Raw genomic sequence first — 27,739 nt, forward strand, 5'->3', positions numbered from 1 at the left:
TGCCTCTCACCTGTCACGCTGAGCCCGCAGCCAGAGGCACAGGGACAGCCAGGGCACAGGGACAGCCAGGGCACAGGGACAGCCAGGCTGCTGTCCCCGCGGGAGCCACGAGCCACCCGCTGGGGGCTCTCCAGGCTGGCATCTTCCCACTGCTGCTTCCCGGGAATTGCTGGAGCCCTGCGCCCGCCAGGTCTGTACCGGCACTGGGAACAAGGGCAGGGGGTGGTGGAGAACTGGGAAGCTCCAGGAGCTGCCGGGCAGCAGAGCTGAACTGATGGAAAAGAGGGAGCCAGGCAGGGCTCTCTGCCTGCCAGGCTTTGTTTGCTGTTCCAGCCGTGCCAGGGGTTTTTCCTGCTCCTTCGGGCTGGATGGGAACCCGAGGCAGCTGCACCCACCAGGATAAACTGGGGTGGATGGTTTTTTGGGGAGATGGATTGGATTTCTTGGGGATGGCCCTGTGCAGGGTTAAGAGCTGGGCTCGATGATCCTCGTGGATCCCTTCCAACTCAGCGGATTCTGGGATTCTGGGATTCTTCTTCGAAATAATGGGACACCTACCCAGTGTGTCAGAGAACTGATTTAATGTTCTGTGATCAGACAAAGCTGATGTTTGGGGGGAGAATTAAGTGCCCCCCTTGCCTAAATGCTGCTTTCTGAGGTCACCCCAGGATCTGAGGTGCAGCCCAGGCCGTGGATGACCCTGGGACAGGCAGGGAGAGCTCACAGATTTTCCATAGACAGGTGGGATTGTCCACAGACAGGAGCTGCTTCCACTTGGTGTGGAACTCCAGCTCTGCCCACCCGGGCACTGCTCCCTCCTGGGATGTGCTGCTGGCCCCTCCTGGGCAGGATCAGTGTCCTGGATGCTGCACTCTTGCAAAATTCCCAGGAGCTGCGGGGAGGAAACGGCTCTGCCTTGTGCAATTCCCGGCCTCGGGAATGGTGTGTGACCTACTCATCCCTGAGGGGAGCCGAGCCAGGGAGGTCAGGGGATCATTTATGGCGGTGGAGAAGCTTGCTGTTGGCAGACAATTTCGGGAACAAGGGGATGTGCTGGGCTGGCTTTTGCTCCGAGCGTGGCACGGGCGTTTTGGGCATCATCGGAGCGGGAGGAGTTTCTAGAGAGCTGTGTTTTCCAGAGGTAAGGGTTCCTCTTGTCTCCCTGAGTTTCTGGTGCTGGGTTCCTGATGGTTTTGGCAGCAATGGGAGAAAGAGAGAGAGAGAGAGAGAAAGAGAGAGAGTTGGAGGTGTTTGCTCAGCAGCAATTAGAGTGGCTGCCCTTTGATCTGTGGGAGCTGAGGGAATTGGATCGAGTGGACGAGGATCTGCCCTTTAACACCCACCTCTGTTACAGGAGAAATAGCACAGCTACACCTCAAAAGGGAAGAGAAATCCAGCCAAAGAACCGGGATCGTGGAATTACAGCGTGGGTTGGCTTGGAAGGGCCTTAAAGCCCACCCAGTGCCACCCGCTGTCCACGGGCAGGGACGCCTCCCACCAGCCCAGGTTGCTCCAAGCTCCATCCTGTTCCAGCTCCAGTGGGAGCAGCCTGCAGGCTCAGGGAGCAGCTTTTGGGCAGCCAGGCCCATCCTGCTTTGCCTGGGTTGGGAAGCAGCCAGGAGTCAGTCAGTTCTGACATTTGGACTGCAGACAGGAGTTCCATTTGGTGCCAGATGCTCTGCAGCTGCAAACTGCTGCAGTTGAACTCAAATGGCAATTTTACAGCTCTCTTGGGATATTCCCCATGACCTCAGCACCTGGACAGGCCCCAGGTGCTTTCCAGAGGTTCAGCTTGGCCTCTCCTCTGACCCAGCTGGGCTCAGACTCCACAGCACACAACGGGAAGTGTCTCCTGGACTTGCCTTTTGCAGCTCCGACACCCCAGAACTGCAAGGACCTGGGTGTTGAAGGGATTAGGAGAAGGCCATGGAATTAGAGAATCCCAGACTGGTTTGGGAGAAGGGACCCTAAAGATCACCTCATTCCAACCCCCTGCCATGGGCAGGGACACCTTCCATCAGCCCAGGTTGCTCCAAGCTGGCCCTGAAGGGATATCATGGATTCATCACTTACTGGAAAAGGGCCTGAAGGAGGGCAGGGTCAGGTGGGATATTGGGAAGAAATCTTTCCCTGGGAGGCGGGGGAGGGGCTGGGATAGAATTCCCAGAGAAGCTGTGGCTGCCCCTGGATCCCTGGAAGTGTCCAAGGCCAGGTTGGACGGGGCTTGGAGCACCCTGTGCTGGTGGAAGGTGTCCCTGCCCATGGCAGGGGTGGCACTGGATGGGCTTTGAGGTCCCTCCCACCCAACCCAAACCTTGATTTATGATTTATGTGGTTCCCTGATTTATGGTTCCCTGATTTATGGCTCCTGCCTTGACTGTAATGGGTGGATAAACAGCAATTCCTGGGAGAGCAGGACGTGGCCCAGGCTGCTCCAACTGCAGGGAATTCCCACTGAATCCCTCTGGAACAGCTGCTGGACGGTTCAGTTTTGCCCCAGGTCATTCTGAACAGGGGCAGTCACTGCTCAGGGATTGTCCCCTCCCAAGAGAGGGAGGAGGGGTGACACCCCCTCCCCAAAACCTCCTGTGGGGTGGGATGGGGTGACCTGAGGGCCACCACCCCAGGTTCTTCTTCCCAGTCCTGGGCAGTCCCAACCCAGACCTGTCCCAGTGTGGATTCCACTGGAGCTGCACAGTTGCAGTGAAGGGGCGGGGGGGGGGAGGGCTTTGGGCTTGTGGAGATTTTGGGAGCAGCTTTCCTGGGTGTCCCTCTCCTGGTTTTTGCCACCTGATGCGGATATGGAAGTGGGGCCCCTCAGCTCCCACCAGCTTCCAGGAAAAACCTGGCTCAGGGAACACCTCCCAACCCAGAAACCTCCCAGATTACACAGGGAGGTGGGTGAGGACATCCAGCCCCAAAATGCCAATTCACCAGCACCTCAAGAGCCTCTGATAATTACTGATAATTGATATCAAATGATTTTATAACTATTTGATAATTACCACCTGCTGCTGATAATTGCTATGGGAAAACATTGCCTGCCTTTATGATGAGAAAATACTGAGAATCCAGGGAGATCCTCCCTCACTCTGAAGTTTCTGCAGTGATTTGTCAGCAGTTCTGTTTTGTTCCCCACTCTCGGGAGGAGGAACCTCAGAGAAAGGTTTGAAACTTCCTTTTCCTTTCCAAGGGATCTGCAAAGAGCTGGGAAAGGGGGATGGATTTGAACCCTTCAGCCCAGGCTGTTTGACTCCTAAAGACTCCTAAAAGCACCTAAAGACAAGAATTGGATTGGGGTGTTGGGGTTTGGCTTGGCTTGGCTTGGCTCAGTTTAAAGCCAAAATCCTGAGGCTTTGGAATTGTGGGCTTGTTGTTCCTGCAGGAGAGACTTCCTTGTCTCAGGAACTGCTTGTTTGGGGCAGGGTGAGGCTGAGCCCACCTGGGCCTGACCTGGGCCCCCAGTGGTCACCCAGTGGCCAAGGGGTGGGTTGGTGTCACCTGCTGTGGGCTGGGGCCACTCGTGTCCCCCAGGGCTCTGTGGGGAGGAGAACGGGGCTCTATCCACGGAATTCCAAAGAGAATCCACGGAATTCCTCTGCTCTGGAGCCAGGCTGGGACAGCTGGGGGGTTCACCTGGAGAACAGAAGTCTCCAGGGAGACCTGAGAGCCCCTCCCAGGGCCTAAAGGGGCTCCAGGAGAGCTGGAGAGGGACTGGGGACAAGGCATGGAGGGACAGGACACAGGGAATGGCTTCCCACTGGAAAAGTAGAGATTTAGATGGGATACTGGGAAGGAATTGCTGGCTGGGAGGGTGGTGAGGGACTATAATAGAATTTCCAGAGGAGCTGTGGCTGCCCCTGGATCCCTGGGAGTGTCCCAGGCCAGGTTGGATGGGGCTTGGAGCAGCCTGGGCTGGTGGAAGGGGTCCCTGCCCATGGCAGGGGTGGCACTGGATGGGCTTTAAGGTCCCTTCCAACCAAACCATTGTGTGATTCCATGAGAATTCATCCCCCTGGGCTGAGGGTTTGACTTTCAGGGAGCCCCAACCTCCCAGGAATGCCCAGGAAAGGGCTCAGAGTAAAAACCAGTCCAGCAGCTGCATTAGAAGTTGTTCCCTGATGTGGGAGGGTGGGATCAGCTCCACATCTGCACTCACTGTGCTCTCAGTCAGCTGCTCTTCTTTCCCCAGAACAAGAAATTTTGCTGTTCTCCACAGGAAGGATGGTGGGGTGTGAGATCCAATCTCACTTCCTCTGGTCTCAGCATCTCCTGTCACAGCCTTTATGCCATAACGTGGCACAAACCACCCAGAGAAGCCTCTGCAGGGTCATTAGAGCTGAGCTCCCTCCTCTGCAGAGCTCCTGGAAAACATCCCTGCACCATTAAATCCCCTCCCAGACAGGCAGCTCCTGCCCAGGCTCTTCTCCTGGCTCTGTGCCCCAGGGTCCATTTGCAGGATGGATTAGAAATTAGGACAGTGCAGTGCCTCAGAAAAAAAAACCAGCCCCCAAACAGCACGAGGGTTTTGCTGAGGTGCTGCTCCCACAGATTTAAAGGTGCAGAAAGCACTGGCAGGACCCTCAGGTGATGCCAGGATTCCTGGCACAGAAATCTCCTTGAGTAACAACCCCTCAGTCTAGGGTTTGAGGGCAAAACCAGATTGTTGTCTTGGTTTTCCAGGCACAGTTCAGAGAGGTGCTGTAGGGAGGGTGTCAGTCAGGGCTGGGGGAAGTTTGAGAGACTGGGAAAGTTTGGGACTGTTCAGCTGGACAAGAGAAGCTTTGGGGGGACCTGAGTGTGGCCTTACAGGGCCTGAAGGAGCTCCAGGAAAGATGGAGAGAGACTATTTCCAAGGGCTGGAGGGACAGGACAAGGGGAATGGCTTCAAACTGCCAGAGGGCAGGGATTAGATGGGATATTGGGAAGGAATTGCTGGCTGGGAGGGTGGGCAGGCCCTGGCACAGGTTGCCCAGAGAAGCTGTGGCTGCCCCTGGATCCCTGGAAGTGTCCAAGGCCAGGTTGGATGGGGCTGGAGCACCCTGGGCTGGTGGAAGGTGTCCCTGCCCGTGGCAGGGGGTGGGATGGGATGACTTTTAAGGTCCCTTCCAACCCAAACCATTCAATGATTCCATGATTTTATGTTCCCTGGCTGCTGAGGATCTGGGAATGCAGTGCTGACAGGATTGTGGGAATGCAGTGCTGACAGGAATCCTCTGCCTGACTGAGTTACAGCTGCCACTGGAAAGTGGAAAAGGACCCTCCAGCTCCAGGGCTCTGACCAGAAGGCTTTGGGCATCCAGGTGCTTCTGGGTGTTCCCATCTCCTGCCCCAGTCCTGAGCTGTACTCATTCCAGGGAAATCCTCCTAAACACCAAAACACAACAATTTAATTTGGAGGGGAAGGCAACGAACCCTGGTCCTGCTGTGGGAAGGATGATGAAGGAGGTGTGGGAAGGAGGATGAAGAAGGTGCTTTCCCTTTCCCCTGCTGGGCAGGCAGTGTCTCCAGCCTCCCTCTGTGTCCATTCCCTGTGGCATTCCATGCCCCTTGGAATGTTGACTGTGGGATCCATTCCTGTCGGGGGGGGGGGTTTGCAGGGTGTGTTTCAGGCTGGAGCTGCAGAAGAAAGGCCAGGCCCCTCCACAGGGGGAGGAGGAAGGGTTTGCTGAGGCTACTGAGAGATTTCCACTCACCAAAACTCGGGTGGAGAAGTTTTGTCTCCAAATCCAATCTTTAAATGGCAAGCAGAGAAGAACTGAGGGAAGCCACGACCACAATATGCAAAGCCAGAAGCAGAGTGTGGGGGGGTCATAGAAATCATGGATTCATGGAATCACTGAATATCCTGGCTGGGAGGGACCCCCAGGATCATCCAGTGCAAGCCCTGGCCCTGCCCAGGACACCCCAACCATCTCCCCCTGTCCCACAGAGCGTTCCTCGTGTCCAGGCTGCAGCAACATCTCCCTGCCAGGCTTTGTTAATCTCCCCCTAGGCCTGAGATCACTGAAGCCCACGAAGTTTGGCTGCAGCTGCTTCAGCAAAACTGAAATGTTCAGTTCCCACAACAGCAGCTCGTGGTGGCAAAACCTCATCAAAAGGACGTGACGGGGGCGGGAAACGACCCGGCTTACGAGCAATTAAAGAGATTAATTAGAAAGGTGAATTAAAACTGATTAATGAGGAATAGTCGTGAGGGGAGTTCTGTCACCTCCAGAAGGAATGACACCCTGATTTTTATCCCTTTTCCAGACAAGCTGCGGCGGGAGGAGCGAGATGCTGGTGCCATCCAACCACACGGCCCTGGACCTGCTCCTGTCCAAGCTGCTCCAGCACTGCCTGGAGCGGAGCAACAGCTCCACCCCAGCCCAGGCCAGGGCCGGTGGCAGCAGCCTGGAGATCATCTACGTGCTGCTCATGGTGGGGCTCTTCGGCTTCTTCACGGTGGGGGTGCTGGTGACCAACCTGCGCTCGCGCGGCTCCCCCGAGCCCCACGACGCCCGCGGTGCCGCCGAGCGCTGGCGCAGGAGGGACAGGCAGCAGTTCCAGGCCAGGGTGCTGGAGAGCTGCAAGCTGTGCTGCGTCCTGGACAACCAGCTGGCCGTGGAGCAGCCGGCGGTGCAGATCCCCCAGGAAAAATCGTCCTAGGGGGACGGTGGGGACGGACGGTGGGACCTCGTGAGGGCCTTGCTTAGCCTCGAGGCGGCTGAACGACCCCGAGCTGGGGGTGAAGCTGGTGGGGCTGGGGGAGCTGGGCAGGCAGAAGCTCCTGGTGGCCTCCTGGAATCACCCTGAGGCCGAGGAGGGGACACGCGGAGGGAACGTCACGGACTCAGCAGCTTCACCCACCACGGAGCGGCCCCGAGCTGAAATAGGGGGGGTTAGAGGGGGTGTTAGGAGGAAATTCCAGCCCTGGAAGTGCCCAAGGCCAGGTTGGATGGGGGCATGGAGCCAGCTGGGCTGGTGGAAGGTGTCCCTGCCCGTGGCAGGGGGTGGAAGGAGATGATCCCTAAAATCCCTGCCAGCCCAAAGCAGCCTGTGGTTTTGTGATTCTATAAAAAGGCCAAAGCTGGTGCTGCCAGTGTGAAATCAGAACTCAGTTAGAACCCAACTGGACCCAGTCTCCAAGCGTGGCTTAGACAGTCATTTCCAAGTGAGACCGATTTCCTCCAAGGAAAAGCAGCTGAAATATTTCCTTGGCATTTTTTATCCAGCACAGAACAATTCCATGAAGTGCACAATGCTGGGGATTGCCTGTTTTTTTCAGAATCCTGCACTTCTCTGGGATAAATCAGGAAAATAATCCTTTTTTTGTTTTGTTTTGTTTCTGGCAACTATTTCTGTGGCAAAATAAAGACTTTGGAGGGAATTTTTCAATAGACGTGGCCCTTGGGGACATGGGTTAGAGATGGGCTTGGCACTGCTGGGCTCAGGGTTGGACTTGGAGATCTTAGAGGGCTTTTCCAACCTAAACCATCCTAATTCTCAGCAGGTTCCCCAGCCTGGGCTTGCTGGTTATTTTTGGTTCTCCTCGTGGATGGGAGTTGATCCTGGGGCCAATATCCACATCCAAAGGTTGAGCAGCCCCAGTGTGTGACGTTCCCAGAGTTTCAATCCCAACTCATTATTGCAGCCCAGTTCCAGCCCGTGGTGGGGAAGGGGAATTTCCACCCTGGGAAGAGCAATCCCACCAAGTTCCTGGTGTTTAATCAGTCACACAGGTGATGTCTGTGCTTACCTCAGAGCTCCCAGGAGCAGCTCCCTGTCACCCATGGCAGCATCCAACACGAAATCCAGGCCAGGAAGCTTTTCCTGCCCTTGGGCTTCCTTATCCCTCCTTCCTGGGCTGTGTCTGCTGAGCTCAGGGGGCACAGAGCAGCCAAACTCAGCTCCTGGGGCAGCAGCTTCCATCTGTCTCCATCAACAGGAGAAACATCCCCCTGGACACTGCAATACTCAACTTTTCAAACTTGAAGCCTGTTTTTTTTTTTTTTTGTTTGGGATGACAGAAACCACAGTCTGGGCAGGAATGGGGTTTTTTTAATTATTCCTGCTCTGCAGACACACATCCCATTTTCTGCTCCTGGAGAGGAATGAGAAGTGGGAAAGGCTTGAAAGTTGTGCAGAGCAGCTGCTTCAAAGGCAGGCAGTTCGGATGGGCAGCAGTGCCAGCACATCCCTTTCCCAGGCACTTCTGCATCCCTGCACTTCCATTTAAGTGACATTCCAGCCAAGTTTGCCCTCCCAGAACGCTTCAAACCCTTCAGAATGCAGGCTTGGCTTCTTTTAAAAGTATTTTATCCAGGGCCTACCATTAAGCTGAGGGCAAGACCCACGTTTTCAACTTGGGAAATCTCCACCAGCTTCATTATCCGAGGCACTTTTCCCCCTGTAGAGGAATGCAAAGCAAAGCCCAGCTTGGGGGAAATGTTGGTTTCTCAGCTCAGGCTCTGCTCTTTTGGGATCCCCCTGTGCACCCTGTTCGTGGCTTGCAAAGACTTTGTTTAAACTTGCCTCAAAAACGGCCTTTCATGAATTAAAACCTGTAATTCCATCAAGACCTTTGAGCATGAAGCTCCTCCAAGGGCTCCCTCCTGCAGCTCTCCCTCCACCCAGGGTGTTTTCAGGGTATTTTGGGTCTAAGCACTGGCTGCCCACTTTATTTTAGGAGCTCCAAGGTGGTTATTTGTGACAAGGGTGACAGTCAGCCTTTCTTGATTCCCATCTTTTAATTTTACCAGCTCTGCCTTTTTATTTATTTAAGCACCAGAACTCAATGTGGCTTTTCCTGTGTCACCCTTGGGGGCAGATCTGGGCTCCCACTGTGGGTTTTCACATTACCTTGCAGTTCCTTCTTCCAACCCCCCCCTTTTTTTCACCTGTACGAAGCAATAAATGAATTCCAAGCCCAGTTTGTGGCCTCAGCTGCTGTTTTTATCTCCCAACCTGTTCCACGAGCTCAGGGCAAGGCGCTGCTCCCACCTGTGGGCACCCACTCAGCCGTCCCCTCTACACCCTATTAACCAGGGCCAGGTGCTGGGAGATCTCCCAGGGCACCCAGACCTGGGGAAACAGCAGAATGGCAGCAGCAAATTCCTCATCTCCAGTAGCTCCCGGGGTTTTTCCCCCTCCCCAGGCCAGTTTGGCTCCGTGCCGGGGGCAGCGATCCCGATCCCGGCTCAGCCCTTGGGCAGGAACTGCCCAGGTTTCTCCCCTGCAGCCCCAGCAGCACCTGCCTGAGGGGACCTCGGGCTTGGTGACCCCCCAAATGACATGGAACTGCTGGAAGGAGCCCAGAGGACACTGAATTGATCCCAGGGCTGGAGGAGCTGGGAGAGCTGGGGGCGTTCACCTGGAGAAGAGAAGGATCCTTGGAGACCTGAGAGCCCCTAAAGGGGCTCCAGGAGAGCTGGAGAGGGACTGGGGACAAGGCATGGAGGGACAGGACACAGGGAATGGCTTCAAACTGCCAGAGGGCAGGGATAGATGGGAGATTGGGAAGGAATTCCTGGCTGGGAGGGTGGGCAGGCCCTGGCACAGGTTGGGCAGAGAAGCTGTGGCTGCCCCTGGATCCCTGGGAGTGTCCACACTGGGCTGAGACAGAACCCATCTCTGACTTCATGTAATGGCAGAAACATGATCCAGTGCCCAAGGAGTGCCCAGAAATGTGGGATTAGTCCACCTGCTCATCATCTTTGCCACAGACCAAAGGCCAGCAACAAACTGGTCATCAGACAGAGCTCATGTTTTCTGATCTCCTGCTCATTGGGGAGGATGAAGAATTTTAAACCCATTAAGCAACTCTTGCATTTTCTTTGGCCCAAACTTTAAAAGTTGTTTTTTGAGCTCACTATGCCCAGGAGTGACTCCAAGTGGTTCATACCCAGGAATCCAGGATGTGCCCAAATTGAGGGCTCATCCTTTGCCTTCATTGCAGAACCTCCCCCCTTTTCCCACCACCCTGGAGAGCTTCAAGCTCTTCTTTCCCATCTCATGGAGAACCCACAGCAGGTGGCTCTTCATTGTACCACCAAAACCCCTCAGAGCTGCAGGGACAGGAGGTCAAACCCCTGGGATTCGAGAGTCCAGCTGGAAAACGCTTTCCAGCCCGAGTGTGTGAGTTTAAAGTTTATAGTTATCAGTGTTATCTTGATTTGCAGCTGGCTGGGTCAGACCTGCTAAACCTGGAAACGTGTACAGAGACAAGCAGGAGGAAACAGATAAAAATAGAAGATAGGGGCAATCAGGAGCAGGCAGAACATTCTTTTACAGCTGATAACTGGTGTTATCTCATGTAATATTGCTCTGGCATCCTGTTTCATTTTTACACGTCGTTATCACCACCCCAAAACTCCCTCCCTAATCTCCTGATCCCGCTGGAGGCATCATGTGAAAGCTCCACGGAGCCTTTCTCAAGAACCTGCTCCAGGGAGCAGCACAAACTGCTGGGACAGGAGGCTGTGGGAGGTCAGGCCCTGCTTCACTGGGGATGTGGGAGGGAGACATCCAGAGGGAGCTGGGCAAGCTCCGTGGGAATCTCAATCCAGGCTAGGAATGAACAGATGGAGAAGGACTTGGGGGTGCTGGTGTCACCCTCCCAGACGAGAATTCCTTCCCAATATCCCATCTAACCCTGCCCTCTGGCAGTTTGAAGCCATTCCCCTTGTCCTGTCCCTCCAGCCCTTGGAAATAGTCTCTCTCCATCTTTCCTGGAGCTCCTTCAGGCCCTGCAAGGCCACACTCAGGTCACCCAAAGCTTCTCTTGTCCAGCTGAACAATCCCAGCTCTCCCAGCTTTTTCTGACACCCAGTAAATGCATTCTCAGCAAATGACACTTCTGATCTTGTCTCCAGGTGCACTTTTCATACTGTTACACAGGAAAAGCTCCTTGTCCCAGTTCTGAGCATCCATCTGGATTTGAGGTGTCCCAGGCCAGGCTGGACGGGGCTTGGAGCACCCTGGGCTGGTGGAAGGTGTCCCTGCCCATGGCAGGGGGTTGGAATGGGATGATCTTCAAGGTCCCTTCCAACCCCAACCATTCCATGATTCTATGACTCCTCCTTTCCTCCCTTCAGGCACTTTTCCTCTTCCCTCCCCGACTTCCTTCGGTGGGAACCATCCCAGGAAATGCATCACCTGCATCCAGGTTCTTCCTCTTGATTTATCCACGGGCATTTCTGGGGAGTTTGCAGAGAATTAAGTCATCTGTGACATCTTAGAAAGGGAGAAAAGAGCTGTCACCACATTATCAGACACATTTGAGGGTTTATTCCACAAATTAATTGGGGTTTATTCCATTAAAGTTCAAGGAGGAGCAGGAGGAGTCCACACCTCCTGCAGGAACCAGCCCTGTGTGTCCCAGCTGGTGACCAGTTAAACCCCAGTGCAGGGGGCTCAGAATAACACATTTTACCTGGAAATCTCCAGGGAAGGGGGAAGAGGAAACAGGGAATCACAGAGGCAAGGACAACGCAGGGCAACCTGTCAGTTGTGTGTCCAAACCCAGACGCCTCCCTGCACTGGTCCTGCACAGATATTCCTGCTCTGGTGACACCTCCTTCTTCCATTTTTGGGCCTTCCTGGGCAGATCCCAGAGGGTGTTCCCAGCTGTTCAGCCCATGGATTTAGGAATGTGGGCTTTAAGGTCCCTGCCAACCCAGATGTGGGGTTCTAATCTGATTTTGTGAGCTCAGGGTTGATGCCTGAGGAGCTCACAGTGTGGAAATGATGCCCTGAGGGGCACCCACCCCTCTGAGGGGCACAGGGCAGCAACCCCAGCTCCTCTGCCCCCTGCCTGGGGCGAAGCACAGCAGAGAAAAGGTCTCTGTGAAGTTCCAGGGGTGTTTTCAGTGCCACCACAGATGATCCTGGTCTCCAGGGTTCCGTTCTCCCTCCCTCCCCCTCCCGCCGGGATGGCCCCGCGTGGCCCAGCGTGACTCCTGCTGTGTCTCCTCAGCCTCGTGTGGTGTCTCCTGGATGTGTAGCCCGTGGTGGAAACAGGATGTGAAGCACAGGATGGGAGTGGCAGGAGCTTTTATTGCTGTCCTGGAGGTGACACCGCTCAGGTGGTGTCCCCGCGTGCCTGGGCGGGAGCCAGAAACGTGAACGCGGAACCCCCGAAAGGTGGATTTTTGTTTCTGGTCGGTTGTTTTGTTTGCTCCATGGCTACAATTAGAGAGGGCAACAAGCAGAATTCTGCTGTCAGTGGGTGAGTCACAGGTGGCAAAGCGTGGCTGTGGCTCTGGGCCAAGCAGCTCCTGAAGCAGCTCCGTCTGCACGTGGAATGAATCAAAGGAGGAGGAGGAGGAGGCACAGCCTGGAGCAGGTTGTGCTGTCAGAGGGCAGTTCCTGCTGATGGGGGGCACAGCAGCACCCAGGCAGCACTAAAAACACAGTTCTGTGGCCAAGGCACAGCCTGGGAGTGGCGGCAGAGCAGCAAAACCCGTGCAGGTTCGACACTGGAGCACTGACAAAGCTGAAGGCATCGAGAAGGATCGGTTGAATTTCCAGAAAAATGCTGGATAAAGGCAGGAAAAAAGGGAAGGAAGAAACAAAGAGCCTAAAGTGAACTGCCTGGGACTTTGATCAGCAGAATCACTCGTTCTACAGTATCCAATAGCATCATTTTTTGCCACCTGACCCTGAATATCCCAGAAGGAAAAAGCTCTTCTCTTCTGTGTGATGTGCAAGTAGCTGTTCAGGGTTTTCCCTTATTGCTGAGGGAGAATATTGGGAATATCCAAAGGTCCTGTAGGAAAAACTCATTAGGAAGGAGTGAGCCCTGTGGCTGCAGAGAGCCCTGAGCAGAGGTGCCAGCACCAAGCTGCTCCCAGCAGGGCTGGAGGAGTGTTTTCCAGAAATACTCAGGGATTCAGAGGAGCTTTTTCTCACACCTACACTCGAGCAGGAGAGGGAGAAACAGGTCACCACACAACCAGGATTAGCCCAAGGCCTGTTGTTGCAACAGCAAAATGAAAGCTCTGGCTCATTCTCAGCCACAGAAACTTGGGCAATGCCATCCATGACTTGGTCTGACCTGCACTGGGAGCAGGCACAGAGTCCTGGAATCACACAATGGTTTGGGTTGGGAGGGACCTCAAAGCCCATCCAGTGCCACCCCTGCCATGGGCAGGGACACCTTCCACCAGCCCAGGGTGCTCCAAGCCCCGTCCAACCTGGCCTTGGACACTTCCAGGGATCCAGGGGCAGCCACAGCTTCTCTGCCCAACCTGTGCCAGGGCCTGCCCACCCTCCCAGCCAGCAATTCCTTCCCAATATCCCACCTAACCCTGCTCTCTGTCAGCTGGAAGCCATTCCCCCTTGTCCAGGCACTCCAGGCTCTTGGAAATAGTCTTTCTCCATCTTTTTTGAAGGCTCCCTTCAGGGCCTGCCTTCCTGCATCCCTCAGCCTGGGTCCCTCCTCAGCCTCTCCTGGGAAGCCAAGACAGTGGAGCCCCCAGTGACACTTGGAGAAGGACACACAGATGACCCCCTGCCCAACCAGGGGCCTGGGAACGGGTTTTCTGTGCAAAATACCTCAGTACCCTGACAAATCTTCCCCAGCAACTCCCTAATCCTCTGCAGCCTCGACAAATTCCCCTGGAAGTGTCCGAGGCCAGGGTGGAGCCACCTGGGCCGGCGGAAGGTGCAGGGGCGGCACTGGATGGGCTTTAAGGCCTCTCTCAACCCAAACCGTTGTGGGATTGAGTGATTCCCTGTTTCCCCTCGTGCCAGGGCCTGACCCAGATGTTTCTGGAGGCAGTCACAGGGTGCAGGTGCCCAGTGCCCTCTGTCCACAGTGACCGCCGCGCCGCGGCCGCTCCGGCACCCAGACATTCCTGCATCCACTGCCAACAGGAAACATCCCTGGGAGACATGAGCCACCTGCTGGGGGAGAGAGCCTGGAAAACAGGCCCTCCTGCTGCAGAGGAGAGTGTGCCTGGGAAATGCTTCCAGGCTGGAGCTCAGCCGGGTTTGTCCCCGCCCCCAATGGGCCGTTCCTGGCTCGTTCCCACCCGTGGGGATTCCAGAGGCATGGCTGGCTGGCTGTGTGGTCATGTCCTGTGTGTGCTTCCAGGTTCTCCTTGGTCCTGGAAGAGAGGGAGCACAGAGATTAATTTCCACTGGCTCCTAAACCCCACCCAGGGCTTTGGTTCTCGCTGGGGAGCTGGCAGCGCTCCAGAATCCCAGATTTGTAAGGAAAGAGGAGTGATGTGGATGGTTCCCTTCTGGGACCTTCGTTAAAAAGTGAAATGTCACTAATAAGGGAAGCAGACCCTCAGCTGATGAGGCCTGGCCTATCTCCCATGAAGTGATGGGAACCTCCCAGCTCATTTTGGGGTCTTCACTGAAAGACTCTCAGGTTCATTTCTTCTGGCCCTGAGTTACGTCCGTGCTCCAAACCCATTCCCTCATCCTTCATTCCCATTGGAAAGCAAAGTGCCCCCTGGCCCTGGCACAGGCTCCCAGGGCTGTGGGTGGAGGGGAAGGAGGTTGGCACCATCCAGCACGTGCTGGAGTTCCTGGTGTCCCTTGGTTCTGCTCAAGGGATGTGCTTGTGGCTCCATCCCCACTCCAACAGGATTCCCCCACTCCCATAATTCACTCCCTCCCACCCACCTGGACATCCCACACCACCCCAGCTCCTCCATTCTCGTTGTTGGGAAGCTTCCTCTGGATGATGTGGGGTCCTTGCTGTCCTGCCTTTGTGTGGGGACAGGTAGGAATCCTGCACCTCTTTCCCAGGGATGGCTGAGGGGGAGTCCATCCCACAGCACTTTTCCTGGTGTCCTCAGAGGCTGACACTAATCACAGTCATTAGCAAACAAGCTGCTCTCCAGGGCATGTTGTGCTGAGAGATGGATTCAGCACCATCCAGGGCTTCCTGTGCCTCCACAGTAAATCATGGAAGCTCCCACGGAGTCCCTGGAAGCAAAAGAAATCCCACCTTTGGTGTTTGCTGGAGGCTGTGCCGCTCACACCCCACACCGTGCAGGTCCATCAGCTCCCAGGGGTTTGTTATCAGTGTTGAGACTTCTACATTGCCATTTGGCTTCCAAGAAAGAGGAACCATCAAATCTGAGGGAAGAGGAATGAAACTCTCACTTCAGAAAGGACATGGAGGGGCTGGAGCGTGTCCAGAGAAGGGAACGGAGCTGGGGAAGGGTTTGGAGAACATGTCCTGTGAGGAGCAGCTGAGGGAGCTGGGGGGGTTTATCTGGAGCAGAGGAGGCTCAGGGGGGACCTCATTGCTCTCTGCAACTCCCTGACAGGAGGGTTGAAAGAGTGAGAGGGAATGGCCTCAAAGTGCCCCAGGGCAGGGTCAGAGCAGAGATCAGAAACAATTTCTCCCTGCAGGAGTGGTCAGGCCTTGCAAGAAGTGTCCCAGGGAGGTGGTGGAGTCCCTGTGTCTGGGAGTGTCCCAGAGGTGTCTGGATGTGGCCCTTGGGGACGTGGATTAGGGCTGATCCTGGTGGTGTTGGGTGAGGGTGGCACTGGGTGATCCTGGAGGTCTCTCCCAGCCTGGATGATCCAGGGATTCTGTAAAATCCGGTGTGTTTTCCCTCTCCACGCTCCTCGCTCAGTCGAGGCGCGAGGACCGGGACAAAAAGGGTCAGGTGTGAGACTCGCCCAGCCCTGACCCCGCTGTGGAACTGGGAAGCAGCAGCTCAGGGATGGTGCTGGCTCTGAGCTGAGGAGCCCAGCAGAGCAAACACCCCAGGGTGGTGCTGCAGGGCCACCCTGACCCCCAAACACCCCAGGGTGGTGCTGCAGGGCCACGCTGACCCCCAAACACCCCAGGGTGGTGCTGCAGGGCCACCCTGACCCCGCTGTGCCGGCCCCTCCGGCAGCTCCACCCGGCTCTGGTGCCCATCCCGTGCCCATCCCGTGCCCATCCCGTCAGGAATCCGTCTGTGCCCAAGGCAAGACCAGCCAGACAGGCCTGCTGGCATTTCGTGCTCCCCACTGGCTTTGGCTCTCAAAAGGATGGTGCTTTAAACCTCTTGGCCCCACGTTTGGCCCCAGGAGTTGAGGTTCAGCTGGAAAACAGCCCCATCATCCTGGGTTATACAGGAATGTGGGAAGGCTCACAGGGAGTTTCCCAGACCTCTCTTTCCCCCCTGTCCTTTCTCTCTCTGGGAGCCCTCAGGTCTCCTTTCCCCCAACCAGGAGCTCCCTGCTGCTGCTTTTCTTCCCCTTTCTGCTTTTGTTGGCCAAAGGTGGGGCTCCCTAATGAGCTGCTGAGGCTTTTGGGGTCTTATCCAGAGATTAGACACGTGAAAAAAAAATTTTTAAAAAAAGGAGCAGCTGGAATCCAGTCCCACAGCAAGATTTATGGATCTGTCTGAGCACAGTTTAACAGCAGGAGCTGCTGCTGCTTCACTCCTGGGACGCTGGGGCTTGGACAGTCCTCCCTCCTGCTTCCCACGGCAGGAAAAAGCAGCTGGATTCAGGCTGAGCCCTCCCCCTCCCTCAGCTGCTTTCAGCTGTTCTGGTTGCACAAAGGAACTGTCTGGGGCTCCCAGTCTGACTGAAATCAGGGATGTTGCAAGACAGGGGCTGGTGTTGTGTTGATTCCCAAAGGGGATTTGGCTGGGAAGGGGTGGAACTCGGGCTGTTTTGCCATGGAGAGGGTGTATGAATGGCACAAAACACCCATGCCCAGCTGGCAGAACAGGATAGAAGAGGTCGGGGCAGGAAGGTGCGAGATGAAAGATAGGGAGGTTGCCTCATCCAGCATCCTCTTTCCTATTCCTGGCGACTTTCTTTCCCCATCCTTTCTCCAGAAGGGTAAAGCAGGACAGGCAGGGCTGGAGGTGTGTCCTGAGCCCACAGCCTCTTTCCTCCCAGGGCCACAGTGGGATTTTTGGGGTGTCCCTATGTGGGCCAGGAGTTGGACTGGATGATCCTTGGGGGTCCCTCCCAGCTCAGGACATTCCATGATTCCTCTGGTGTGATGGAGCCAAAACACACCAAGGGACACCAGGACACTTCTGACAGCCACTGAGTTCAAAAAATGGCAGATTTACCACCAATAACCAAAAGCCAGCCCAGGCCCACAACCTCCAACACCTCCAGCAACAAGCACCCTCCCAGAACAGCCTTGAGGGTTTATTTTGCTCCCCACAAAAACAGCCTTTATTGTTTATTTTCTTCCCTCCCAGAACAGCCTTGATGGTTTATTTTGTTCCCCCCAAAAAGAGCCTTGATAGTTCATTTTCTTCCCTTCCAGAACAGCCTTGATGGTTTATTTTCTTCCCCCCATGAAGAGCCTTGATAGTTCATTTTGTTCCCTTCCAGAACAGCCTTGAGGGTTTATTTTATTCCCCCTCCAAAACCAGCCCTGATGGTTTATTTTGTTCCCCCTAAGAAGAGCCTTCATAGTTCATTCTGTTCCCTTTCCAGAACAGTCTTGATGGTTTATTTTGCTTCCCTTCCAGAACAGTCTTGAGGGTTTATTTTATTCCCCCTCCTCAAAACCAGCCTTGATGGTTTATTTTGCTCCCCTCCAGAACAGCCTTGATAGTTTATTTTCTTCCCTTCCAGGACAGTCTTGATGGTTTATTTTCTTCCTTTCCAGAACAGCCTTGATAGTTTATTTTCTTCCCTTCCAGAACAGCCTTGATAGTTCATTATGTTCCCCCCCAAAACAGTCTTGATGGTTTATTTTCTTCCCTTCCAGAACAGCCTTGATAGGTTTATTTTGCTCCCTTCCAGAACAGTCCTGGGGGGTTATTTTATTCCCCCTCCCAAAAAACAAAAAAAAAAAAAGAAAAAGAAAAAAGCCTTTATTGTTTGTTTTCCTCCCTTCCAGACCAGCCTGGATGGTTTATTTGGCCCATTTTGACCCCACCGAGCGTTCCTCCCGTCCCCTGCCGGCTCCAGGAACGCGTCCCGGCCGCTTCCCCCCGCGGCTGGATCCTCGCCGGTATCCTGTTCCTGCCATCGCCGGGACACTCCCTCCTGCATAATTTGCTGTGATTATTCGCTCCGGGCAACCAGGGGAGGCCCCTCCTCCCCTCTGCTCCTCAAATAGTTAAAAGCAGTGGTCAGCCACCGGCAGAGCCACCGCTGACACCGGTGCTGCCCCTGGGACAGGAGCGCTGCAGGTGAGTGACCGGCCCGGGCACAGCATTGCAGGGATGCTGTGACGCTGCCTCAAAGTTTCCTCTCCATAGTGACAAGTAGGTTGAAGGTTTTATTTTGAATTTTTTTTTTTTTTCGTTATTTTGGGTGCATTTACTAGAATTTTTTTTTTGTTTTTTCCCCCTGAAAATCAGCTCTGTTCAACGCTCCAGCTCCTGATAATTTTTTTATATTTAGTTTTTTTAATTAGCCAGACATGGCATTGGAGTGTAGCTCTGTGGGTGGTTTTGTGTTTGAGGGTGTGTTTGTGTGCTCAGAGAGAGGAGAAGTTTAGGAAAGCTTCCCTGAGTGCGTGGATTCATGGCTGTTGATGATGGGTGTTTATGACAGGTGATGGAATCATGGAATGGTTTGGCTTGGAAGGGACCTTGAAAATCATCCAATCCCAACCCCCTGCCATGGGCAGGGACACCTTCCACCAGCCCAGGGTGCTCCAACCTGGCCTTGGACACTTCCAGGGATCCAGGGGCAGCCACAGCTTCTCTGGGAATTCCATCCCAGCCCCTCCCCACCCTCCCAGGGAAGAATTCCTCCCCAAATCCCATCTATCCCTGCCCTCCATCAGTTTGATTCATCTTCGTATGGGACACGCGCGGTCAAAATGGAAAACCCAAGGCCAGGCTGTGGAAAGGCAGCGGAGAGGGGGTTTGGTGGGAAGGGGCTGAGTCCCACCATGGATCAAAAGGCTGATTTTCCAACCTGTTTGTGAGGCACAACAATGGGGAAAACGCTGCCGATGGCACCGCTGGCGATGGCACCGCTGGCGATGGCACTTTGTGCTCCTGGCGTCGTTCCCCTCAGCCCTCCCCGGGATTTCCTGGGAATTGGCACCTGCTGGGTTGTTTTCCTGTTGGGTTTTGCAGGGAAGGAGAGACAAGGAAAAAAAATCCGTGTGTTTTCCCCTCGCAAATGTTTCCTGCATGGGCAGGGCGTTGGGGTAGTGATGTGGCTCAGAGAAGGCCACACTTGCAGAGATTTTAAGTTATTTTTATTCCACAGTTAAATTTTTGATTCCACAGTTAAATTTTGATTCCACAGTTATATGTATATTTTTATATGTGTATTTTTATATTTATATATATATTTTTATTTATGTGTATATTTATATATTTGTATTTATACTTTAATTTTTACTTATATATTTTGTATTTCTGTTTTATTCTGTATTTATCATTATAAATATAATTCGTTGTTACAATTATATTTCTGATTTATAATTATAATTTACATATATTTATGTATATAATATTTATAATGCAATTTTAAATGTATACTTTAGTATGTAATTTAATTATAAATTAATAATTTATGTAATTTTTATAATTATAATTTTATATTTACATTTTAAATTTCTATTTTTATTTATGTCAATATTTTATTTTTACATTTTATTTTAATTTTATATTTAATATATTAATATTATTATATTATATTTGTATTTAATATTTTATATCTATTTTATTTTGATATATTTATATTTCATTTTTATTTTATTTTTGTTATATATTTCCATATTCATATTTATAATTTAATTTTACATTTGTTTGGATTTTTTAATTTCTTTTATTTTTATATATTTGAGGAGTATCTTATTTTTATATTTTTAATTTATTTTTATTTTAAATTTAAATATTATATGGATATTTTCTATTTTTAATTTAAGATATTTTAAGTACCCAGCCAGCTTTTAACGAGTCTCATTATTTTAGAGCAGAAAACACTGAATTCCTTAGAAAGTTTGAGGACCTGCTGTCAAACCAGTGGCATTTTATATTCAATTTTAACCCAAACCTGAGAGGGACCATCCCTGGAGCCCTTTCCCGTTCCCAGGGGTCTGGGGAAGAGCACGAGGTGCCCCATAAATCAGGGGGTTCTGGAGAACATCTTGTTGTCAGAAAGTCAATTTACTCTCAGTCAACCTTTTCCAGAAGGAAACCTTCACCTGGGGTTCAGCCAAGGGATAATCCAGCTTTTGTAATCCAGCTTTTACCACGCTGGGCCCTCGGGGAGGGGAACACCAGGACAGATCTCACGCCTCAGGAGTGTGGTGGGCACTCATTTCTGGGGCAGACAAGCGGCTGCAGAGGGACAATTGCCAAGGGATGGGGGGACAGGACACAGGGAATGGCTTCCCACTGCCAGAGGGCAGGGATAGGAGGGAGATTGGGAAGGAATTGCTGGCTGGGAGGGTGGGGAGGGACTGGAATAGAATTTCCAGAGAAGCTGTGGCTGCCCCTGGATCCCTGGAAGTGTCCAAGGCCAGGTTTTCAGCAGCCTGGATTAGTGGAAGGTGTCCCTGCCCGTGGCAGGGTGAGTGGAATGAGATGATCTTTGAGTTCCCTCCCATTCCAAATGATTCCATGACTTTCTGTAGCCAGACTGGGCTGGGGCAGAGAGAGGAGGAGCTTTGTAATCCATGGGCAGCTTACCTGGAATCAGGAAGGAATTTTGCCTCTTTATTTTTGTTATATAGACAAAAAAAACCCCAACACCCTGGTTGGCTAAAAGCTCTGCTCCACCTGCCCCACGTGATCCCACACTGCCACTGCTGCTGGAATTCCTTGTGTTCCCCTGGGACGTGTCCAGCTCCCATGTTGTGGTTGTAAATCTCCACAATCCTCCGGGACTGGATCCCACATAAACTCCCCACTTGGCTATTAATAGATTCCAGGCAGAGCAGTCACGAGCCAGGCAGGGTAAACACAGCCATTAACAGGTAATGCTTGCAAGAAGGAGGAAACCTAACCAGGAATAGCCAACCTTAATCATCCAGGATGTTCAGGCAATTCCAGCCACTCCAGTGGTCGGGTGATGGTCTCAGCAAGGGAGGAAATGCCTGACTTCCCTGAGTCAGGAGCAGTGAACATCCCAGCGTGAGGCACGAGGAGAGCAGATCAGACACCTCCTGCCAGCCAGGGATGCCAGCTGTCCTGAGCTGGGGGTCAGGGCACTCTGTTTTCCAAGGATAACTCAACCAAGCATTTTGGGAGTGACTGGCAGGAAGAGGAGCAGCTCTGAGGGAGCTTTCTGGAATCTCCACCAGAATCTTTGCAGAGTTTTTTAATCTGTTATTCACGTCGAGCTCTTTAAATGGGCTCTTGCATGAGATGGAAGGGAGAGGTCAAAGCCTCAGGTGTTGTAAAACCACCAGAGCTCCACTTGCAATCCCTGAGGTTGCAGCCTCGGTTTGTACAGACCCTTTGGAATGGTTTGGGTTGGAAGGGACCTTGAAGCCCACCCAGTGCCACCCCCTGCCATGGGCAGGGACACCTTCCACCAGCCCAGGGTGCTCCAAACCTGGCCTTGGACACTTCCAGGACTGAGGAGTCCACAACCTCCGTGGGCAACCTGTGCCAGGGCCTCCCCACCAGGAAAGGGAAGGACTTTAAATCAGCAGATTTGCATGTCTGGGATGAAACTCGTGGCTTGTATTTACAGCTGGGCCAGATCTCCTGGGCAGATTTGAACAAATGTTTTCTAAGATTATCACAGACTTCCCAAAGAAGGGGATTTCTGAGAGCCAAAAGTTATATATGGATTTCCATCAAAGTTGGAAAATTGTTGCTGCCAAAAAAAAAAAAACAACAGGCTTATTTTTCAGTGTGGGATTGGGAGATGGAGTCAAATTTTTTTATCTGGATATTCCTCAGAATGGAAGGATTTTGTGGTTTGCTTAGAGACAATGATTTGCCCAGAGAAGCTGTGGATACCCCTGGATCCCTGGAAGTGTCCCAGGCCAGGTTGGACGGGGCTTGGAGCAACCTGGGCTGGTGGAAGGTGTCCCTGTCCATGGCAGGGGTGGCACTGGATGGGCTTTAAGGTCCCTCCCAAGCCAAACCATCCTGGGATTTTATGATCATCCCAATATTTCCTCTGCCCTTCAGAGTGTTATTGTTGGAGTTATACTGGTGTCTAAGAACTAAGTCATGCTGTTTCCATTAAGATATCCCCTGGAACTGGCAGTGTTACTGCTGTGCCCTGGTTTTGATGCTACAGCAGCAGCAGAACAAAGCCAGCCTGGGGGAGGCTGTGCCTGTCCATGCACGTCTTCCATGCAGGCAGCTTTTGATTCCCAGAATTCCTGCTCTAACTTGCCGCTCCCTCACTGTGGCTCCATGTAGGCAAGATGTTCAGCTAGAGGATAAAATTGTGGAATATTCTGAGTTGGAGGGACCCCCAAGGATCATCCAAGAGGTGCCCAGGACATTGTCCTTCCTCTAGCTCCTGGAGCTCTGGCAGCCTTGGGGCCGTGCCCACTGCCCTGGGGAGCCTGGGCAGTGCCAACCACCCTCTGGGGGAAGAACCTTGTGCTGAGCTCCAAGCTGAGCCTGCCCTGGCACAGCTCCAGCCCTTCCCTGGGTGCTGTCCCTGTCCCAGCCAGCAGAGGTGGGAGCTGCCCCTCGGGAGGAGCTGCAGCCCCCGCTGAGCTCTGCCCTCCTCTGCTCCAGCTGCACCAGCACAGGGCACAGGAGAGGGAATGGTGTGAAGGCCCTCGGCTAGAAAACACACAAGGATGGATGTGCATGAATCAGCTAATTCTGGTTAATTTTGCTTTATCCAGAGGGGAAGCCACGATGGCTCTCAGCAACCACACCAACGGCACTTCGGCGCTGCCCAACGCGCTGCAAATGTTTGTGGAGCAGAAGAAGGCCCTTCGCTTCAACAACTACAGCAACCCGGCCCTGGAGCTGCAGGAGGAGATCATGGCCTCCTTCTACATCCTCATCATCGTGGGCTTTTTCGGCTTCCTCCTCTTTGTCATGATGCTCAGCAACATCGTGGCCAGCAAGCCGGAGAACTACATCGATTACCTGTACTCGGGGAAGCTCGGCCCTGCCAGGAGCAAGGTGGAGCTCCCAGGCAAGGACAACAAGGACACCTTCGTCATCATCAACAGCTCTGCCTTCCTGGAGCTGCACAGGCAGGAGGGCAAACCCCACCCCGGCTCTGAGGCGGCAGACTCGGTGCCGAGGGACGTGTGATGGTGTTTCCACCCGTGATCCTTTCCCGTGAGCCTGAACAGGGATATCTGTCAGTCACGAGGAGCAGACTGGCCTTGGGGAGCCTTCCCACGTGCAGCTGTGAAGGCAGCAGACCACAACCTGTTATGTTATTTCATCCCTGGCCCGTGGAGAAGAGGCTGGAGATCAGGTCCCTGCTGGGCTGCTCTTCCTTGGCTGTTCCCATCCTGTGTTTTCACGGCTTGGCCCCCCCAGAGAAGGGATCAGCCCTCCCTTTGTTCTTGCTTCAAGCAGGGCCACCACGTGTCCACCTGGGAATATTATTCAGTCCTTAATTTACTGGGGGGGGTCAGAGCTGCCAGTGAGCCCTGGTGGGTGTCCTGCCAGCAGAAACAGCCAGCCCAGGCTCGGTGCCCACCCTCGGGGGTGGATCCGTGTCCTGCCCTTCTGCAAGGAAGGTTATTTCAAGGCTCTGGAGGCACATTTGGGACTTGAACTTGTTTGCTTGGTCTGCAGTGGGTTTGGGACATTTGGTCATGCATTTCTCAGCAGCTTTTCCACCTGTCAGCCCTTCACCTGGAACAAGGGAAGAGCCAAGACATCCTATGGAGTGCCTGGACAAGGGGGAATAGCCTTGGGCTGAAGGAGGGCAGGGTTAGATGGGATATTGGAAAGGAATTGCTGGCTGGGAGGGTGGGCAGGCCCTGGCACAGGTTGGGCAGAGAAGCTGTGGCTGCCCCTGGATCCCTGGAAGTGTCCCAGGCCAGGTTGGACGGGGCTTGGAGCACCCTGGGCTGGTGGAAGGTGTCCCTGCCCATGGCAGGGGGTGGCACTGGGTAGGCTTTAAGGTCCCTTCCAACCCAAACCATTCCATGATTCCATGATCCTGGTGTCCCTCCAGGGTCCCTCCCAGGCCCCCCTGGGCAGCATCAGGGCTGCCAAGCCCACTTGGAGCCCTCAGGATGGTGACAACAACGTTGTGCCAACAATCCCAAGTTCCTTCAGCGTTCTTTGCCAACCCTCTCCTCACGGAATCCCATCAAACCCTCAGCCCCTGCTCTCCCTCAGCTGATGGGCAGGAATCAGAGGGGGTGTTGTGGTTTTAGGGTGTCTCCTGCAGGCCACCAAACCTCAGAAGGCACAGGGAGGAGAGGTTTGCCCTCGCCACGGCTCCGGAGTGTCCCATCCATGTCCTGCACAGCCCTGGCATCCAGGATGGGCTCATGTGGAGAAGCAAACGCTGGCAGTGGCCTCCAGCTTGCCATCCATGGTCCATGAATTCACTGGAAAAAGCTCTGGAGTCTGCCAGTCCAAATGGTTGGAAGCCAGTGGGGCAGATACTCCGAGGACTTAAAGGCATTTAAAGGAAGCAAAAATCCTGTAAAACCCCACAAACCTGGGTGTCTGTGGGGTGGCAGTGGGGGGTTCCACTCAGCCTTTGTGTGTTTGGTCATTGTCACTGAGAGGACAACAATTCCCAACGATTTTGTGCCCTAGGAAACATCATTTCCTAATTTTTCCTTGAACAGATTTTTTACTCCGTAAAAATTTTTACTGTGATTTCTTTTTTTTTTCCCCCCCTCTCTCTCTTTTTTTATCCTGAATCCTTTTCTGCCAAGACATGCTGTTGTTATTTTAAGGGATTTTGCCACTGTTTGGTCCAACCCAACCTCCTGGAAAGGATTTACTCGTGTTGGCCCCACCCTTTAAGGGAGATTTAGGATGGCAGGGCCTGATCTCTTCAGGCACAGCTCCAAGTGCTACTTCCAGCTGATAGTGGAGATGAAACCCGACCCACTCTTGGCTTTCCACACTTGGAATTCCAAAGCTTCAGCTTTCCAAGGGAGACATGGCCTTTTTTGGATGGGTGGTGTCTCCAGCAGAGGCTGGTTAGGCTCGTGGAGTTGGGTTTGGATCCCATTCCTTTGGATCCCATTCCTTTGGCTTCAGTCTCTGCCTCTGAGCCTGGATCCACCATTCCTGCTCCCACCAGCCACATTCCCACTGCTGCAGCTCAGCTGCTCCAGGCTGAGCAACCAGAGGTGTCCCGAGGGAGAAAGGAGCAGGTTCCAGGTTTGTTCCTCGTCCCCAGTGTCTTCCAGGAGGTGCCAAATGTCACCATCCACGGTGAGGGGGGAGGATCATTCCAGAGTTCAGCCTGACTCCCAGCATTCCTGACAATTCCTGCAGCCCCTGCTCTGCAGCCTCAGGTGATGGAGTTTTCCAGTCAGGAAGCAGAGTCTATGGTGACTCTTTCCATGGTGAGTGCCAGGGGCAGGTTTGTCACCCATCACCCATCACCCATCCCAAGGTCTCAGCAGGGACATTTCCCCTCCTGGACAGGCTGAGGCAACCTTGTCACCCCACCCAAGGGCTCTCAGCCTCCCTGCTTGCTTCCAAACCCCAATTCCCTGCTGATGGCTGGCAAGAAAGCACTGCTATTCCCTTTGGTGTGCCCTGGGAGTTCTCCCTTCTGGACTTTCCTTCCTCCCCCCAAGGAGACACAGCCGTGTGTGCCCACAATTCCAACCACACCTCCCAAAACCCTTCAGCTCCCAAAGAAACCACATTCCCATGGAGCCCAGGCTAGAAATAGCCAGGTATTTCCACCTGACACAGGGGCTGGGATCAGGCAGAAGTTGTGACTGGGATGGGAAGGGTGATGAACTCAGCCCTGGTGGAGAATTCCTGAGGCTGAACCCCAAATTTGGGCAGTTTTCACAAGGTCTCTCACTGGTCTTCCATGGAACACCATCAGCTCTTGCCCTGAGAGCTTTAAGGCTCTGACTTTAAATATTGGTTTTATTTATTTCCTAAATTTTCCACCTTCTTCTGGTGACTTCCATCCTGAAGCCACCTTTGATTTGGGCGTTTCTCTTCCTGGTTCCACGGTGGATCAGGAGCTAAAATGAAACACTTTTGGAAAGTCTTTTTGACACATTTGGAAAGGTATTTTTGAAGACAGCTTTGTCAGGAGACTTCAGCTGGTGCTCAGGAATTCATCAGCCAGCCAGGAGGGAAAATAAATTATTAAATTGGGTATGGGATTTATTAGAAAATGAATCCTGATATTTCTCACTGTGTGTAAAACTGGGAGGGAACCAAATTCCCTGTAGAGCATTGGTTTGGGGAAAAAAAACCCCACAAAATTAAACCTATAAACCACTTAATTTATATCAAAATAAAATGTTCAATTTCAAACTTAGCAACTTAATTTTAGCTGCTGCTTGTAATATAATCCAGCAGTAAAAGCAGCCACTGTGTGCCTAAAATGATGCCTGCTGTGTGTATTTCATTATGTTCTGGATTTCATCATGTTTTTTATTTGGCATTTAAAAATAAAGGGGCTTGTGATTTTTTTTTTTTTTTAAGCTGGAATATAGAATGTGGTGTCTGGTAAACTAATAACATAATGACTCCAAAATGGGTAATTGGCCTGTAAGTGGTAATTGCAGGTAATTGTTACACTGATGGGGACTTTGTTCCTGGGTAATTGGTCATTTCGTTGTTTTAGCTGGGTGGGAAAGTTGGGAAGCACCAAAAAGCTGCATTTTGGAGTTTGGTGAAGCAGCAAAAAGGTGTCTTTTTGGAGTCTGGTGAAGCCCATCCCTGGGACTGGATGCAAATTCCCTCAGTTCTGAGGAAGAAATGAATTCCACAGGCCAAGCCTGTCTTTGATCCCCTCCTGAGCAGGGCATGTGTTGGACCACCACTGACACCAGAAGCCTGAAGGATTTAATGGGACTTTCCCATCCTAAACACATTAAAATCTGGTGTCACCTCACATTCGTTATCCCAGGCCTTTCACTTCCAGCAGTCTGGAATGAACTCCTCAGTGACAGGGAGAAGAAATCTCTCTGAAAGGGAAGTTCCTTTCTGAAGCCCAGCAATTAGTGGGTGGCTCAGGCTTTAAAGGGTGAGGAGTTCAGTGTCTCAGGATAAAATATGGCACCTCATCATCAGGGATTTCCTTTCCCCATCCCGCTGATGGTTTCTCATGGAATTGTGTTCAGAACATGGTGAGTGATGCAAGTTCATGGAAAATTTTCTTCTATTTTTTTTGGTTTTGTTTTGAAAGTGGCTCCCAATTTACAATCTGTGTTTGGTTTTTTGTATTTCTGAGAGAACCAAGACCGTAAAAACATCCACAGGTTCACTAAAGCATTTCAGTACACCGAGACAACCCTTCCTCCTGGGTGTGGAAACCAGCTAAATGGGAGCTGGAATTTGGCGTGGCAGGGAGAGGGTTTGACACCCCATTTCCCAGAAAGGACGGGAAAACCCTCCTTTTCCTGGGAAAGCCTCGTGAAACACCTTCACCCTCCCCTCTGGCACGTTGAGGCAAAACTTTTCTGCCCAGTCCCATTTCCTGAGTGTGGAAACCTGGGGGCAGGACGGAGAGCTGAGCGTGAAACCAGAAGAACTCGGGGGATTTTCGATAAAAAACTTCTCAAGGGAGCCCTTTTCCCCCCTCCCTCTTTGGTCCTGAGTCAGGTAATTCCAGTAATTCAGTAATTCCAACCCCTGTTTTCCCCCAAATCCCTATAACCCTCGTGCTGCAGACAAATATTGTGGCTCATCCAGCTCTGACTCAAGTGGTAATTTAGGGTGACAAGCAATTCCTTCAGCAC

The 27,739-nt window shown here is 52.7% G+C and overlaps 1 protein-coding gene across 1 annotated transcript; it reads left to right on the forward strand.

The window, feature by feature from the left end:
• The first annotated feature begins 6,276 nt into the window (after positions 1–6,276).
• KCNE1 (potassium voltage-gated channel subfamily E regulatory subunit 1) lies at positions 6,277–6,648 on the forward strand. Its single transcript, XM_050332899.1, has one exon. The coding sequence runs from the start codon at positions 6,277–6,279 to the stop codon at positions 6,646–6,648; it is 372 nt and encodes a 123-aa protein (XP_050188856.1).
• Positions 6,649–27,739: the final 21,091 nt, after the last annotated feature.

Source organism: Myiozetetes cayanensis, unplaced genomic scaffold (assembly GCF_022539395.1).
Source record: "Myiozetetes cayanensis isolate MyiCay16 unplaced genomic scaffold, myiCay2020 scf5-8, whole genome shotgun sequence".
Classification (NCBI taxonomy): domain Eukaryota; kingdom Metazoa; phylum Chordata; class Aves; order Passeriformes; family Tyrannidae; genus Myiozetetes; species Myiozetetes cayanensis.